Here is a 15,672-nt window from a genome sequence, read left to right as displayed (position 1 = left end):
TTCCCCAGCTATTTGATATATCTGTTACTTCTGGGGGTCTGTGATCTCTATACATCAACTTACAACATATTTGGCATGGTAGTATCAAATGTGAAACAGCAAGTTCCTGGATGTGAAGCCTAATGATATTTAAAAATTTTCTTTAAACAGTAGAACAGTAAAACAGTAAAACAGTTACCCCTTTCAAAGTGGTGTAGACAGGAGTGGTCATGTTCTTATATATCAGAGATGTATATAATCCAGATATGGAGCATGAAGTTAGTGAAACAGCACCTAAAAAAGCAACACATTTTATAAATTACCTTCCTAATTCACCCCTCAATTAACAAATTCAAATTTAATATTTTTTTGTGTTGTATAACTGCTATAAAAAGCAAACTAACTCCTGAACAGTTTTGGATGTGAGATTTATAGCTTTTTGAAATTTACAATGCTTTTAAAAAGCATAAATAAAATTGCAGTCATTAACTTGCTAACCCTTTTAAAATGGGTATCTGGTATAGAATCTTCAAAGTAGTGAATTGCAAAGTAAACTGGAGTGAACAAAGTACAAATTCAGCAGAAAGTCAAGATGTAAGGTATCAGAAGACAATGGAAAGATAACCAGTGATCTAGGATTTAAATAGCTGGTAACTAAATGTTTATAAAAATATTTTCAAGGTCCTTGCTCACAAATCACCATAGGAAGAGAACTTTCATTGATGGGACAATGAACAACTAAACCACTTACTTTTATTAAGAGATTCCATGGTGAAAGCTTCAGACATCCTTAAACCAGATTTGGCTACAGCATAAATTCTGCTTTCCTATACAAGCAGAATGGATTTGATGGTAGATAATTAAAACACAACAATTACTTTTGTTCTGTTTAGCTTCCTAGTCTTTGTGTTAGTGCAACTATGTGATAAAATGGTTCATAAAATGACATTATCAATAGCAGCTGAAAAATGCATCCTTCTTTTCTATGCCATACACATCATAGCCATAGTCTTTTCCAACATTTTTCATACAATGCGTGCCCTGTAAGTAACTTATTCTTAAAAATACTATTAGCAGGTGCCAAAAAAGCTATAGCAAGAATGTTTTTTAATGGAAGATTGTGTGTAAAGAACGGAGAAATGCCATTGGAAGACAACTTTTCAACCATTTTGTGTTAAAAGGCTACAATAAGAAAATGTATAATGCGAAAAGTTCACTAAAATACATACACAGAGAAGCTGTTACATCAATGTATTATTCATCTCTGAAAAATAATAAATAGATAGAGATTTAATAAATTAATTAATAAATCTCTGATACAGAAACCACAGAATCAGTGAATCTTGCCTCAGTTAATTTTGGATTTTGTGTAAGACATATTAATATCTATTTTAACATCCTGACTGATAGCTTTAAAATTTTACTTGGAAATGCGATCAATTACTTGCGTAATTTGTAGTTGTCTGCTCTCGACTTAATTGTCTAGATTGTGAGTGGTACAGTGCTTACAGCAAGGGCATTGACACCAGCATTCTTGGGCTGTGTTAGTGTTCAGCTAAATAAATACATGCAGTCACAAGCACTACATCCTTGGATACACTCAAAAGGATATACATAACTTAGATGAGACATGAAAAAAAGCTGGGTTTATCTATAAAATAGAGACTATGTTTTTCAATGGCAGGAATACTGTGCTTAAAATAAAACTTGGTTCTGAGTTTGTAGTCTTAGTTACAATTAAGCTAATGCCCTGTCTTGTCATTAAACAGAGAATAATTAAAATAGAGGCAACAAAAATCATAGAAGAGAGTGATGAAAAGAAAGTTTTGCCAGTAGGAAAAATATCTATTACCATGCTTACCCAGGAAGGAAATCGATGTAATGGAGGCGTTGGAGGTTTGTTGCTAGCACCCTTTTTTGTCGTATCACAGAGTTCCTGGGCTTCAGCATTTTGTGCTTCAGTGCAGTCATAGGTAAACGCTCCTTCATCACAGCCAATCTCCATTTTCTCTAAAATACCAGTATCTTCTCCATCCACCAGATCTATGTCTGTTTCCTGAGGTCTCCATGGACGGATCATGCTTATGGCATTTCTGTTCCTACCAAACATTCTGTCAGAACTCAGCTGGGGCTGGCTTAGGTGTTTCTTTGCTAATGCTGAATTTAGACTAAAGACATTAGGAGTCCGTAACCTTGGATGTGGCAAATTGGAGGGAAAATCTGATGGAGTTGTGCATTGAGAACCTGCAGAAGTTGCTAGAATTGGATGTTTGGGTGTCAAAGCAGGGGTTAAAATGGGACTTGGGGTATTTGCCTCACTGGATGAGGATGAATAATCTAGCCTCTGTGACTGAAATTTCTTATTCAGCTCATCCGAAGAACTATCTTGGTCTTTCTTTTTCCTTGTGAAGTCAGAGTGGCACTTTCCGCCTGGATTGCTCAGTCCTTTCCTTTGGGACCCTTGCTGCCATGAGTATAGCTTCTTTTGCTGAGTCCTCTTAACATCAAAACTCTCTTCTTCAAATAGAGAACTACTGTCATCAGATGCTGTCAAATACATTTCACTTCCCACTCTACTGTACCTTGCATTCTCTTCGGATGTGTGGCTTGAAAGAGTCGATGCACACCTGGATTTCAGTCCTTTATTGTCTCCTCCATCCTCATCTGAGCTCCAGTCACTCCCAGTAGTGCATGAGTTCTTTGACATGTCACTGTCTATGTCTTTGGATGAGTAGCTTATTCTCACATTTTTGTTCTGCTCTGAACCAGAGGAACTTTGTTGCAATGACTTCTGACCTTTATTTGTCTCGTGTACAGGACCAGCAAAGGTAGTTTCCAGGATATCCTTCTCTAGAGGAGAAATATAATGAACATGAGAAAATTACTTTAGCAAACTTGACTGATAAATGGTTTTGTCATCATGCCTGTAAATAGTAAGTAGGTAATAATTTCAAATGAGTGAGTTTTTTAATATTGTAAGTAATAAACATTAAGAAAAAGATTATAAATTTTTTAATGTGACTGAATGCAAATTATGTTCACCAAAAAACTGTAATAAACATTACTCAAAGTTCTAGCTGATCTAAAAATGGCAATAAATATAAAGATAAGCAGACTGGAGCTTATCTCCAGTGTATGTGTGAAAACAAACAAACAAAACTAACAAAAAGCCAAATACTTAAGAGGGCATACAAATTTAGTTGCTTTACTAAATCTAAGGAAAATTAAAGTTTAATAAAAGCTTGTCAGAAAGTATTTTCATTAACAAATCAACTATTCTGAGCATTTCTACAGTGTTTATACACAGAAATTTATTCTGGAAGCTATTATTGTATTCCCAATGGTGAATGCTTAAGATGTACAAGAGAGACTAACGGAAAGTACTTCAGGAAAGACATTGTGTTAAAAATAGCTTTGTTTCTGCTCTTTTACCTGGTTTTGCAAGAGAGAGCTATAGCTTGCAACATGTTAGTGAGGCCTGCATGCTTCCAAATTAAATCAGATGCAAGAACTAGGGTTTTTCTACACAGACACTTGGAAAAGTCTATGTTAAATAGCTGTATGAAGTTAAAGTGGATTGAATATGACAAAGATTTTAATTTCACCCACATTAAAGTAATGAAGTCCCCAAAATTATCTGTTTTGATCTAGGCAAGCCGAAGGTTCTATTTCTTATCATTTCCCTTGAAAAGATCACTCTCACTTCAATTCCCTCATCTATAAATATGGAAGTAATAATACATAGCCACTTGCATAATGAATTTGCTGTAATATAAATACACAAAATATTCATAGGATCTCTTTCAACTTCTTATTTTCAAAAGACCTCAGCTAACCATTTTGGGTACCATGATTAACTGTGGAGAAAATACTGAGGTCATAAGGGATTTGAGTACAAGGGATTCAAACGAAGGACCAGAGCAACAACAAACGTCACAACCATATCTTTCCTTCACAGCCAAAGCACCCAGGAGCCTCTGCAAGCTCCTGGTATTGTGGTATTAGTGGTATTACAGAGACTGTAGTGCTCAACAGGATTTCTTCCTAGTAATAGAAGAGGAGCAGAGCAGAGGGAGACAGTACTGGGATGTACTTTGAAAACAGCTGGTTTGGATGCACTGACAGGGTTGTTGATTTTAGTTTTCTGCTTGTGTCAGAATAAAACGGCAGTATTGGTGACAAGGTACCTGGCATCTTTTTGCCTTCAGAGTAGTCTGACTCTTTAGATGAAGCCTTGCTTATTTCTTCAAGCTTAGGAGACGGTTGTGGACTTCTTGCTCTATTTGAAAAGCATCCAAAAGTCAAACTGCTTAGTCGCTGACACTCTCCAGGCTTTTGTGTTGAAGTAACAGATTTCTTGCCAGTAGCTTCTGAAGAACAGTAATTCAGAAATCTTGTGTTAGTGAGATACAACAAGCTATACTACTCTTCTCTTTACTCTGCCGTGAAAAGTTGTTTTTTTAAATGTAACTAAAATTTAGAAAAAAAAGATAATTAAAAATTTATTATAGGGATAAAAACCTACCTGATACCTCCCCATATCAAGAGAAACCCAGAGCAACATTTCTAGTTCTTAAAATTTGACTTTTTTTTAACAATAGAAAGAAAAAAATCTTGTAACAATTTCACAGTAGTAAGATATAAAACATGTTCTTAATGAAAACCCAGTAAAAATGCCTGATTTTATTCTGCTATGACTGCAATTAAACCTATGGGCTGTTCTAGGATATGTAATATGGGAAAGACTGTAGAACAATAGTATTAAAATATGTGAAGGCCTTCCCTTCAGATAAAAATATTAAGAGAATCTGTAACAGGTGCTTCAGCAAATACAGAAGAGTAAGTTACCAGGTTTAGAAGGTCTATATGGAGGAGGACTTCAAGAGAAAGTGAAAGCAGAAATTAATGAACTGCCTGGAACATGAAATCTGTCCATCCCTGTTCATAAAAATCCCTATGCTAGATCCGGGAACAAAAGGCCCTTACCCATAACTGTAAAATTGCTTATAACAGTACCAAGTGTTCATAATCTATAGCCTGTCACCAGCATGGACACTGCAAATAGTAATAAATTTCTTAATATTTTGGGGCGTATAAGTAACTGTGTATTGGAAACTACATGGTCTCAAAAAGCCTTTAAATAGATCTCTCAGAAGAGAATGACTAGAAGTGTATGGAATTGCTACTTATCAAAAGATAGCAAAGAAGCAAAACAATCCAGTTTCTTTATTAACAGAAAGGCGCATCTTAGTTTAAAAACTTCATATTGCATATGAATTTTTAAATGTTTGTATTTTCATATATTAAGCATACTATGTGTGTACACACACACACTTCTCTATGCACATTTCTGAATATTATCAAGAAATGAAGGCTAGGTAGCAAATTAACACAATTTGCAGGTGATAGTGAATTGTCAGATCAACCAAGCATGGAGAGGACGATGGGAACCTTCAGACAGACTTAAGAAAGTTTGTGAACAGGCAACATGGTGGTGAATAAAATTCAACTTTGATTAATGTGAAATTATGCTTCTTGGAGGGGATAGTCCTCTTTTCTTTATTTACACTTTATGATTTTTAAATTTACTATATCCATTTGGAGAGTGATACTCTGGTCTGAATTAAGATTTTGGATCACTGTAGTCAAAGGCAGTAACTAAAAAGATCTGATTGGAATTCTGACTCCCAGCTGACCATTTGCTAGAAAAAGCAAACGCAGGCTGACATTCATGTATTTCTTAACAGTGCTGGGACCACCTATGCTATACAGAAGTGAAAGCAAAGATCTGTCATAAATCCAGTAAAATCTTTTTACTTGCAGAACCTCTTAAGTAACAGCGATGCGCGTTCACCCCACAAAAACCAGTTGTGCCTTGTCTGCATGTCTTTTCAGTATAAAACCAAGTGATTCCTTCCTAAAACCTTTGTGTACAGTCACTCTGATGTCAGTTCATACTCTCTGAAATCTTTGTGATTTCACAGAATATCTTCATTCATGTAGATGCACACATTAATAGGGAATAGAAAGAAATATACCATTAGAGAGAAGCTTTCAGAAGATTTGTACATTTACCTTGCAGTTTAGATTGTACTGTTTTCATCTCTTTCGTTTGCTTTTGGTTGATCAAGCGAAGGTTCTGATTTTCCACCTCTAACTAAAAGCATATAAATGTAATCTCATCCATTGGTGAAACAAATCTTGAAGTCATTACATAAATGTGAAATGTGAATTTCTGCTTATCTAAGGATAGAGCTACTTCAAATAGTAAGCTCCTCTCTGCTACTTCTCTGAATACCAGTCTAGGCATCTCTTTATTCTGAGCTACTAAATTCCCCGCAATGATTATTTGCTCAATTCTGCCAAAATCATTCCCCCAACCAAGCAAATCCATGACTGCTTTAAAAATCCTTAATAAATAAAGAGAAAAATAGAACTGCACTGGCATTTTTAATAAAAGCAGAGGGCTAGAATTACAAACTTCTGTGCCACCTTGCAAAACCAAGAGCAAGCAGAGGAACCAGAGGGAATGATGGTTCTAATGCCTCCCTGCCATCCCACAGCAAAAGTTAAAACAAAAATAGGTGTCAGCAAACTTTATACAAAGCAAAAGTCTTTCTACAGGAAATAAAAAACCAGCAACCCATTGCTGTAGCCCACCACTGGGAGGTAAAAGATGCTGGTCCAAACTCCTGCTCCAGATTAGGCAAACAGATTTGAATCTGGATATCCCTTGTCACACAGAAGGGAGCCAGCAATTCCACTTCCCACTGAGTGACACTTAGTCACATCTGTGAAGCTAGCTTGAGATTTTCCATAAAGAGTAAGTAAATAGTTTGAGTCACACTTGATTTTGTCCAAACTTTTTCATGGTAATTTTAGCTAAATTTAATGGCATTTTTATTAAATTATTTCAAAATAATTTACTTTAGTCCTCACAGACTAAAAATAAGTATTTTATGTAAGTACCTTCTAGTTTCTTACTTCAAAAACAATAATTTAATTGTTTTTCAACTCGAGTATAACTTTCAGTTAACTACAAGAGAGTAAGATTTTAACTTTTACAGGCAACTTTAAATTCTACGCCCAGGGAGGAGAAAGCACAGCTGCACCCCAAAGCTGGCAGCCTTAGGCAGGGCTAAGACATGGTTATCTTACCACAGCAGGGGAAAAAAGGGAGACAACTGGTCTCTTGAAACTAGAGCTGATGTCCCTGAAACTATTCATGACTAAGAGTAGTGTGGGCATTGTGAAATAAAAAATGATCAAGGCCTTTTTTCTGCCAGGCCCCAGCAGGCTTGGTCGGCTTTCTGGGGATTATTCACACTTTAGGCATCTTCTTGAATAAGCTCAGCTTGCGAGCTCTCTCAAGAAGGGGAGAAGTTGACCTTCCAGAGAGCAGTTCTGGGCCCTTTCTCCAGAAAGAGGATCCAGATCATACTGGCTGACCAAACCCGACATCAGAATTTAAGTGACATGGACACTCTGCTCTCTGTGCCCTTTTTTTCAAAATGGGAAGCATTTTTTTCACTATGGCACGCAGGCTTTTAACAGCCAAAAGGTCTAAGGGATATCCAGTCACACCATTATATTTTCTGTGTAAGTATTGTAGCAAGAGTTATACCTCATGAAGCTTGACTGTCACCCATTCTTTTATTTTAGCTGCTTTTTCTTCTATGATTTTTGCTTCTTGCAGTCTTATTTGCTTCTGGAAAAAATTGACATAAGCATATTTGTCACTGAGTAATATAATCTACCCGAATAGTATCTTCAGACACAATTCCTAAGATTGCTTGAAGTAATTCAGGCTCCTGGGTAATACATAGTGATTTTTAAAAAATGAGGAATAGGGCCTTCACAGAGGCTGCTATTTCTCTTTCCTCTAGGAAAAATGACAGCTCTTCAGGGGAGACAGTATCATCTTTTCCCTCTTGAAAGTCAGATGTTCTTTCAATGGAAGCCAGAGCGTAATTTGGAAAGGAATAAACATTATTCAAATTATGTACTTCCAGTGGGAACCTCTTTAATCAAACAACAGAAATAATGCTAAACTTTTCTGGTCCTCTATTGATCTAAATTTTGATTTACCCTTTGTATAATTAAGAAGGGAATTGATGTTTCTCTTCTGTAACACCATTATTTCTAACCTGTTCTTCAAGTTGTTGCTCCAATTTTTGTATTATATCATTTTTATCTTGTATCAGGATCTCCAGATCTTGACATCTCTTATACAACCTGGTTTCTGATTCACTTGTTTGAACATTTGCTGCTTTTAATTTCTCTTCCATGATCTGCACCTATTTGGAAAGTCAAATATAGAAGTTTAAGAAACATAATACTCCAAGTCAAAAGTAGTAATTTAATCACAAAATAGACTGTTCCACACTTAAGATTCAAGATAACCCTGTACAGTTTTGAAGCCTATTTAAGAAGAAACCCCACAGTTCATGATGTCTCCCTAGCACTTAATACCAACAGGCAAAACACTGAAAGATCTTACACAGATTTTGTTAGCATCTGTGAGAGGCTTCTGGTTTTGTAACACACAAGCTTTTAGAAACACCAGTATGGGAAGAATGCAATTTATCTACAAGGAGCTGTAAACAATGTTTTAATAAATAAACAACTGCACACTGTAAAAAAGCCCAGCAAATTATCAGTAGCATTCTAAAAAACTGCTTAAAAGCACTTGGCTTGTAGTCAGGAATGTTTTCTAACTCCAAATTAGTACGTGAACATTTTTAGTCTTATAATTTTCAGTTTCTATCTGTCTCGCAATAAGATATGAGGAATGTTTCAGGAATAGCAGAGGTATGTTCATGAAATGTCTACAGTAGCTAAATCTGCCATTTGGAATCAAAAGGCAACTTTGGTTAAATATTTAGCCACTATCTCATTCTATAAATGATGTAACTTCTACAAGAGGAACAAACAACCCAGAACAGTTCTATTTTGAGACCGTATTGGGTAGCCTCATTTTATTTTCTTACAGATCTTCTAGAACAGGCCATTGTTTCCTCTCCCTTTTGCTTCCACATGCATCATGTATCAAAGACTCATGGTACATCAATGAAGAAACTCATTACACGTATCTATTTTTGATTTGTGATGTTCGCTTTGACTTTATTGAACTTAACTGAGTAGTTAGCAAAGAAAGGTATCAGAACTCTCAGTTAAGATAAATCAACAGATGTTAAACCGTCTTCTCCAATTTTGGAAGTACTTAAGAATAAAGCAATTTTTTGAATTTCATTTCATTAAAGTACCATACATACACAGCTAGTGGAGATATTTTTCCAAGTGTTTATACCTGCTGAAACGCTCTCTCTGCTTGACGATCAGCATCTATAACTTGTTTCTCAAGCTGCTGCATCTGTAGATGTAACAAAACATACAGTTAAATGGCCATGCCTTCTGCCTCTCATCAGAAAAACTCATTTTCAGGGTCTGTTTTGAAAAAGGAAAGGACACGTGGTGGCTGGGAGCATAAAAATAAGAGGATGAACAGTGTATCAGACTGGGAAAAGAATTCACTATCATGACTGTATTAAAACATTGTAAAAACTCTTCAACAGAAAAAATATATACACCTTTTCTTCATAGTTAATTCTCTGGCTTCCATATGACACACTGCTTTTTCTCCCCTGCTACCAAGAGTAGAAATTCCTTTGACAATAGTCCTGAAACTTTCCTCATGTCCCTCCAAAAGAGGCAACAGTAGAGGGTACTTGGCTGCTACTCCTTCTGAAGTTGACAAATTTAGCATTTTGGACAAATATGCCACAAGGACTGTCCCAGACTTCTCCACATGCTGCAGGATGTGGCAGAAGAGACATGGTGGCCTCAGATGCTCCACAGCAGCAGGGGGTGAAGACAAGAGACCAGTTTTCATGGCGAAGTGCAGGTCACTTCTGAGCGGGGCAGATTTCTTATTTTATATTGAAGATTAATGAATCACAGGCTCAGTCTTTGCCCAGGGCCTTGGAAAACCCCTGCATTTTACAGGATTTATTTTGAAGGCTTTCCCAACAATACAGAACAGAAGGGGCCAGAAAGAGATACTTTGTTTACACTTTGTTACATTTTGTTAAGAGCCCTGTAGTCTGATTTTGCTGAGTTTTTTTAAGAAGTAAACCCTGGTTTGAAGTAACACTTGGAAGTTCATAAGGTATTCCATGACTTAAGGACTTGGTGGCTCTTAGGAAATATCTAGATAGGACCTCAGTTCACCTGAAGAGAATGAAACATCAAATAATTAATATTGCCATACTCAGTATTCAGCTTGAAAATTGTTCTTAGAAAAGCATATGATGCAAATAATACAAAGGAAACCCTCCAGTTTACTGCGTGGTTTTAAAATGACCAGTTTCATCCTGTCCTGTTTGTACTCAATTTCTGGTATGTTTCAGTTTCTTTTTCACTCTCCATCTCTTTTTTTCTCTTCCTAATTATGCTGCCAATCACATGAAACTTTTAGCACCATATCCATACAAAGACAGAGTCATCATTTTCTATCCATCAATAACTGAAAATGGAGACTATGAGACTTATGTTTCACTAACATAAAAAAAAAAAGCTGTAACTCATCTTCTAGTCCTTTCTCATACAATACAAAACCCCAAAGTCTGCATCATAATAATACCACAACACACCACTGATACAAGAGCAACAAACATTTCACAATCCACATGGTTATGGTCAGGTCCCCAGTGAGTTGTTTTGCAAGAACACTTTTAAGGATTTGATCTTCCCAGTCATTCATTTGCCAGATGGACAGGGAGATAAGCCTTCTTTGTTCCTCTCTGGTCACATGAATTTAATTTCATATTTAAATGACCTCATGTTAAGATTTTAACTTTGAGTTTAACTTTTGGAATTTTGACTTCTAAGGTTACTTTCCATCTGTCTTTTCGGTTTTACATTCAAACAGAAGTTTGGTTTGCAAGACTCACTTTAAAACAGTTTTTCAGACATTTATTTTTTAGTGAGTTGGGATTCGGAAATTGAGGTTATTTCTGAATATATGGTCAGCTAACATTCAGCTGTAGTAAAAGCACTGTGCTAAACATAATGGGAGTGCAGGTACTAATAATGAACTAATACTCTGTAATGTTCTGTCTCTATTTTATGAGAGAAAACTATTAATATTATGACAGAAATTAGAATATTATGACAGAAAACTTTAGATATTTTTATTGTGAAATTTACTGATAAGTAGCAAGTTGTTCATCCACTTTCACAGGCAATTTGCAAATGCATGGCAGCAACTGGCAATTTATTTATGTCCCATAAGTTCAGGTAATTTCATCTGTAAGGTAGTATCAGAAACCTGACAGATTTAGTAAATGGAATTAAAGCCTGAAAATGTTGCTTGCCAAGTTCACCCAGCTGCCACTGCAGCTCAACCAGCTCCAACCTGGCTTAAACCTGCAAACAACTGGTCTCTGCAGCAGCATCTCATGATCACTGAGCCACTGTACAAGCATTAGGCAGTAGAGCTGCTCTTCTACACAACAGTTTGAGTCCTGGATCATCCAGTGCACTAAAGGCCCACGTTCCTTCCACAGCTGTGCACTGACCCTGCACAGTGCACCTCTTTCTGGGATATACACACTGTTACCCAGGACCAGGAACGTAGTAATATGTTCATGTAGACTACTGGGACAAAGAATATGATTTGAATAAAGCTGTTGCTAAGATTAACATAAAGCCAGGAGCCAAAGAAGCTGAGAGAATAACTACCAAGCAAAAGATCATTCAGAGATTATAAAGGGAAGAACAAAGTTTGGTTTTGCCTCTTCAATAGTTAACTACTTCAGGGTGTGCTAAGAAGCTTTGTGTGGTCTCACAGTATGGATATGTCAATCAGCTTCCTGGCAACAACTAAATGTGAGATTTTAGTTGCAAAATTTCTAAAGGGTCTTCAGTTTCTTTTAGGAGACTCCTGTTAAAAAAAAGCAATCTATATTATTCAGCAAGGATGAAATATCATGGTTACCAAACATGAGCACTTCTATCGAAATTAAATTTGCCAGCGTTTCAATAATTTGATGCTACATAATAATTACTAAGTGAGTCCTGATTTTTCCTTTATTTAGAGTTTATATAGGTTTGTTTTTCAGGGTCTCCTGTAACAATAATGAAACTTAAAACAATGTTTTTGCCATTTGCCTAAATAATCTTTAAACAATCCACCAAATGGTTTTGCCTGAAAAATTAGATTTACATCTATACTCTGACTGCTTTGCTTCTTTATAAGCCTGTGAACTTAAACAGAAGAAACGACTGCCTTAGAATACTCTGAGGGCTATCGAACTTGTTGGGCAAAAGATTGGAACTATTTCTAAGGGAAGAATTTCTCTTCACAAACAAAACCTAACCTTAAACCTTCTTCTTAAGTAGTGAAAAGTTTCTCAACAACGATCACACCATTACTGGGAGAAGGTGGAAATACGGGACTGGTTGAATGGTTTAATCAAGTCATGCTTTGAACTCATCAAGAATCAAATGCAGTGCTAGATTTTTTTTACCCAGTGACTGTGAAGGCCATTTCAGACCATGGATTGATAGCTTAAGATCCTCAAATAAAAATTTTTTAAAAATCCTTAACCTGAGGATGGATGTGGCAGGTAATGTCAGCCATATCCATGCTTAGGGGCAAACATCAGATGCAGAAGAACTCTACCTATGGCAGCATCCTGAATATTGATGACCAACTCTGACTTTATAAAGAACAAGATTTGAAAAAAAGAAAAGTCTGTTGAACCAGACCTCTGTCCCACCAACTTTTCTGTATACACCTCAGCAAATTGCCAGCATCACTGGATCAACATGGGATGTATTTGCTGTTAGGTGAGACATTGCTCGAATGAACTACAGTCCGTAAAGGATCAACTGACATAAAGTTGGCTTCCCAGGAGAAACATGGAGAGCCATCATGTTTTTGATAACATTTGGCATGTGAAACATATTTAAGCTTAATTTTCTATCATGTCCTAAATGAGGTAACTTGAAATAATGGCCCAGTTCAACAAATCTCTTGTAAGGAATATTGTTGTCACCCACATTGGATTGGTGCAAATTCAGTATGAATTCAGAGATGTCTGGTCATAATCTATACTGGTTTTGATTTTACAGTCTTAAATATAAATATTTTGGCCCATGAACAAAAAATACATACATATTGACTGAACAACACAGGTACAGAAGAACAGATGCTACTTTAACCTGCACTTTCTCCTTCTGTCTTTAAGTGAAAAATCCTCTTACAATTTCCAGAAAACGGATCAGTGCATGCTGCGTCAATTACTGAATTATAGAAAACCGTTTCTATTGTTAGAAACAGATTTGGTTTTAAACCTAGTAAGGAAATAACCACTCTACATCTGAGACTCATCAAATTGAGCTATTTTTGTTCAAACAATGAACAGAGAAATGCCACATGTGAATAAATAGTGAATGCTTTGAAGAAACATGGCAGCAATAAAAACAGAGGTGTACTGCCTTGGAGGTCTGGGCATTGAAGTACAACACACAGTCACTGGGAATTCTGTACAATACAAAGGCAAATCATAAAGTGATTCCTTTTCAAAGGTCACCTGGAAATTTCTTGGCTGCATTCAGAAATGTTGAACATACATATTTTTGTGCAAGTAAAGAACTTTTCATTTGAGTAAAGCACATATTACATGAAATCACCAAAGGGTATAAACTCAAAAGTCATCACTCACAAATTTAAAAAATATGCCTTTTGTATGTATATAAGTGTATATACACGTTCATTTCTATACAGAGAGATCATTATTCCTGTAGTGTGTACTAGAGAGAAATCACAGCACTAAAATGATAACTTTCCTGTTATTTGAAATAGCTATTTAATAATTTTAAAGGAAACATTTTATTTTAAAAATGAAAATTGTTGTAATTAGTTCCTTTTGAAATCTGAAAAATGTTTGTTATGTATAGGAAAAAAACCCTATTTTTTATCCAAGCCAATTTTCAACATAACAATTTATCCCATTCATGTTTGAGATTTGCATTACAATCAGTGCATCATACAGTGTCTCCTAGTTTTTAATATTATAAACAACATGCTTGTATCACACAGACTTTTTGGAAATCTTTTTGAAATAAATATAGGAAAAAATACAACCATTAGTGAACAAAAAGAAAAAGCATCACTTCTCTGGATGCCTTTCAAAGCATGTTGATAATAGGTCAAAATTTTCAAAAAGGAAAAATGAGTTAAAACCTAATGTTTCTGCACAGTTTGTCTGCTGATGAAATGCAGGACTTCCAGTCATTTGAGAATGGTATGTTTAGAGTCTGTTGTTTTCCTTGCATTTCAATTTTTCTAATCTTCATCATCTGAAAAAAAAAGCCCTAACCATCTGTGGTTGAAAAATAATGTTCCCCATAAAAAAATAGTAAATCTGTCCATTTTTAGATACGGTGAACTACCAGTCCTCACACCACACAGGACTTACCAAAACCAGAGACATGGGTATGTGGTTGCTTCTATAAATAAAGAAATAGGAGAAGCAACTGAGGGATAAACACACCTACAACTGTCTTTCTGAGGTGCCAGTAGATATAAACAGGTGATGAATAAACATTGGCTGGCATTTAGAAGACACTCATTTTTCACATTGAGTAGAAAGGATTTTAGAACTGCCTTCTAATAGAAGCTATGAAGACAAAAGATCTGGTTGGTGTTTTTTTATGTGATACTTGGTAAGTTTATAAATGGTTTGAAGAACATGCCTGCCAGCTATTCCACAGCACTACATCTGACCAAGATTTCCCCTTTTGATTCTCTATTCCTGTATTTAGACCCAAATATTTCAACAAATCTCTGCATTTCCAGAAGAAAAGTTAGTACTGCTTAAAAGCAAGTAATCTGCTTCTTGATGGCTTTGATGACCATCAGTTTTCATGTTTTACAATACACTGTGCCCAATCATATAAAGCCTTGCACACATTTGTTAGTTAAAAGCAATGGTCAAACTGTTCTGGAAGCGTGACTTACTCTTTTCACAGAGGTCTCTCTTCTGGTAGTTTAGCTTAGGAATATACAGGAATATTCCTCCTAGTTCTTTAACTCATTTATTATAAAGCTGACTAGGTATGTTCCATCCTTACTTTTTAACATTATTCCTTCTGCCTTGACATTTCTCTTCTATGTGTTATGTATTGTCCATATGGACAGTGCTAAATCTTTATAAACTACAACAAAATATGACCTGACTAATTAAGCCATATAGACAGAACACCTAAGGAAAAGAGATGTAAAATAAATATACTAACATTTCATAGGAAAAATAAAGATAATTTGTAAAGAAGGAATGAGCACATGCCTTGGGGAAGAAATATTTTGTTCTTTATTGGCCGATTTTTTTATCCCAAAGGGAGTACAATAATTAGAGACACTTACCTTTAATAGAACAGCTTTGCATCTAACTTATTAGTAGAAATCCCTTTTGTTGTATAATCTAGGAAATGATTCTTCAGAGCCACCTGTACTTATAAAATTAAATATGCCTTCAGTGAAAAATGGATATTTTGGCACAATAACTTTTCCCTAGAACAAGATAAAACCTATAAAAATATGACTCAATTTTTCAGTCCTTGAAATGAAGATTTGCTTTCTGAAGCTAATCTTTTTGTCACAGATCTCCCCAAAAGGGCTAATGG

At 35.7% G+C, this 15,672-nt stretch overlaps 1 protein-coding gene across 8 annotated transcripts in view; it reads right to left on the bottom strand.

The window, feature by feature from the left end:
- Positions 1-15,672, bottom strand: part of PLEKHH2 (pleckstrin homology, MyTH4 and FERM domain containing H2) — a 53,113-nt gene that overhangs the window by 24,931 nt on the left and 12,510 nt on the right. For 5 of the 8 annotated variants that reach the window (XM_039570112.1, XM_039570113.1, XM_039570114.1 and 2 more), the window contains 8 exons: positions 9,290-9,352; positions 8,127-8,276; positions 7,604-7,687; positions 6,055-6,136; positions 4,167-4,349; positions 1,832-2,829; positions 731-806; positions 179-273 (listed from right to left, as the gene is read on the bottom strand). In XM_039570112.1, coding sequence (XP_039426046.1) covers positions 179-273; positions 731-806; positions 1,832-2,829; positions 4,167-4,349; positions 6,055-6,136; positions 7,604-7,687; positions 8,127-8,276; positions 9,290-9,352 — 1,731 coding nt within the window. Of the gene's footprint in view, positions 1-178; positions 274-730; positions 807-1,831; positions 2,830-4,166; positions 4,350-6,054; positions 6,137-7,603; positions 7,688-8,126; positions 8,277-9,289; positions 9,353-15,672 lie in introns of those variants that run through there. The other 3 variants (XM_019282296.3, XM_039570111.1, XM_039570116.1) reach the window with 3 other exon arrangements.

The sequence above is a fragment of the Corvus cornix genome, chromosome 3 (genome assembly GCF_000738735.6).
Source record: "Corvus cornix cornix isolate S_Up_H32 chromosome 3, ASM73873v5, whole genome shotgun sequence".
Classification (NCBI taxonomy): domain Eukaryota; kingdom Metazoa; phylum Chordata; class Aves; order Passeriformes; family Corvidae; genus Corvus; species Corvus cornix.
Note: the sequence above shows the minus strand (reverse complement) of the source record. Positions and strands in the feature narration are given on the sequence as shown.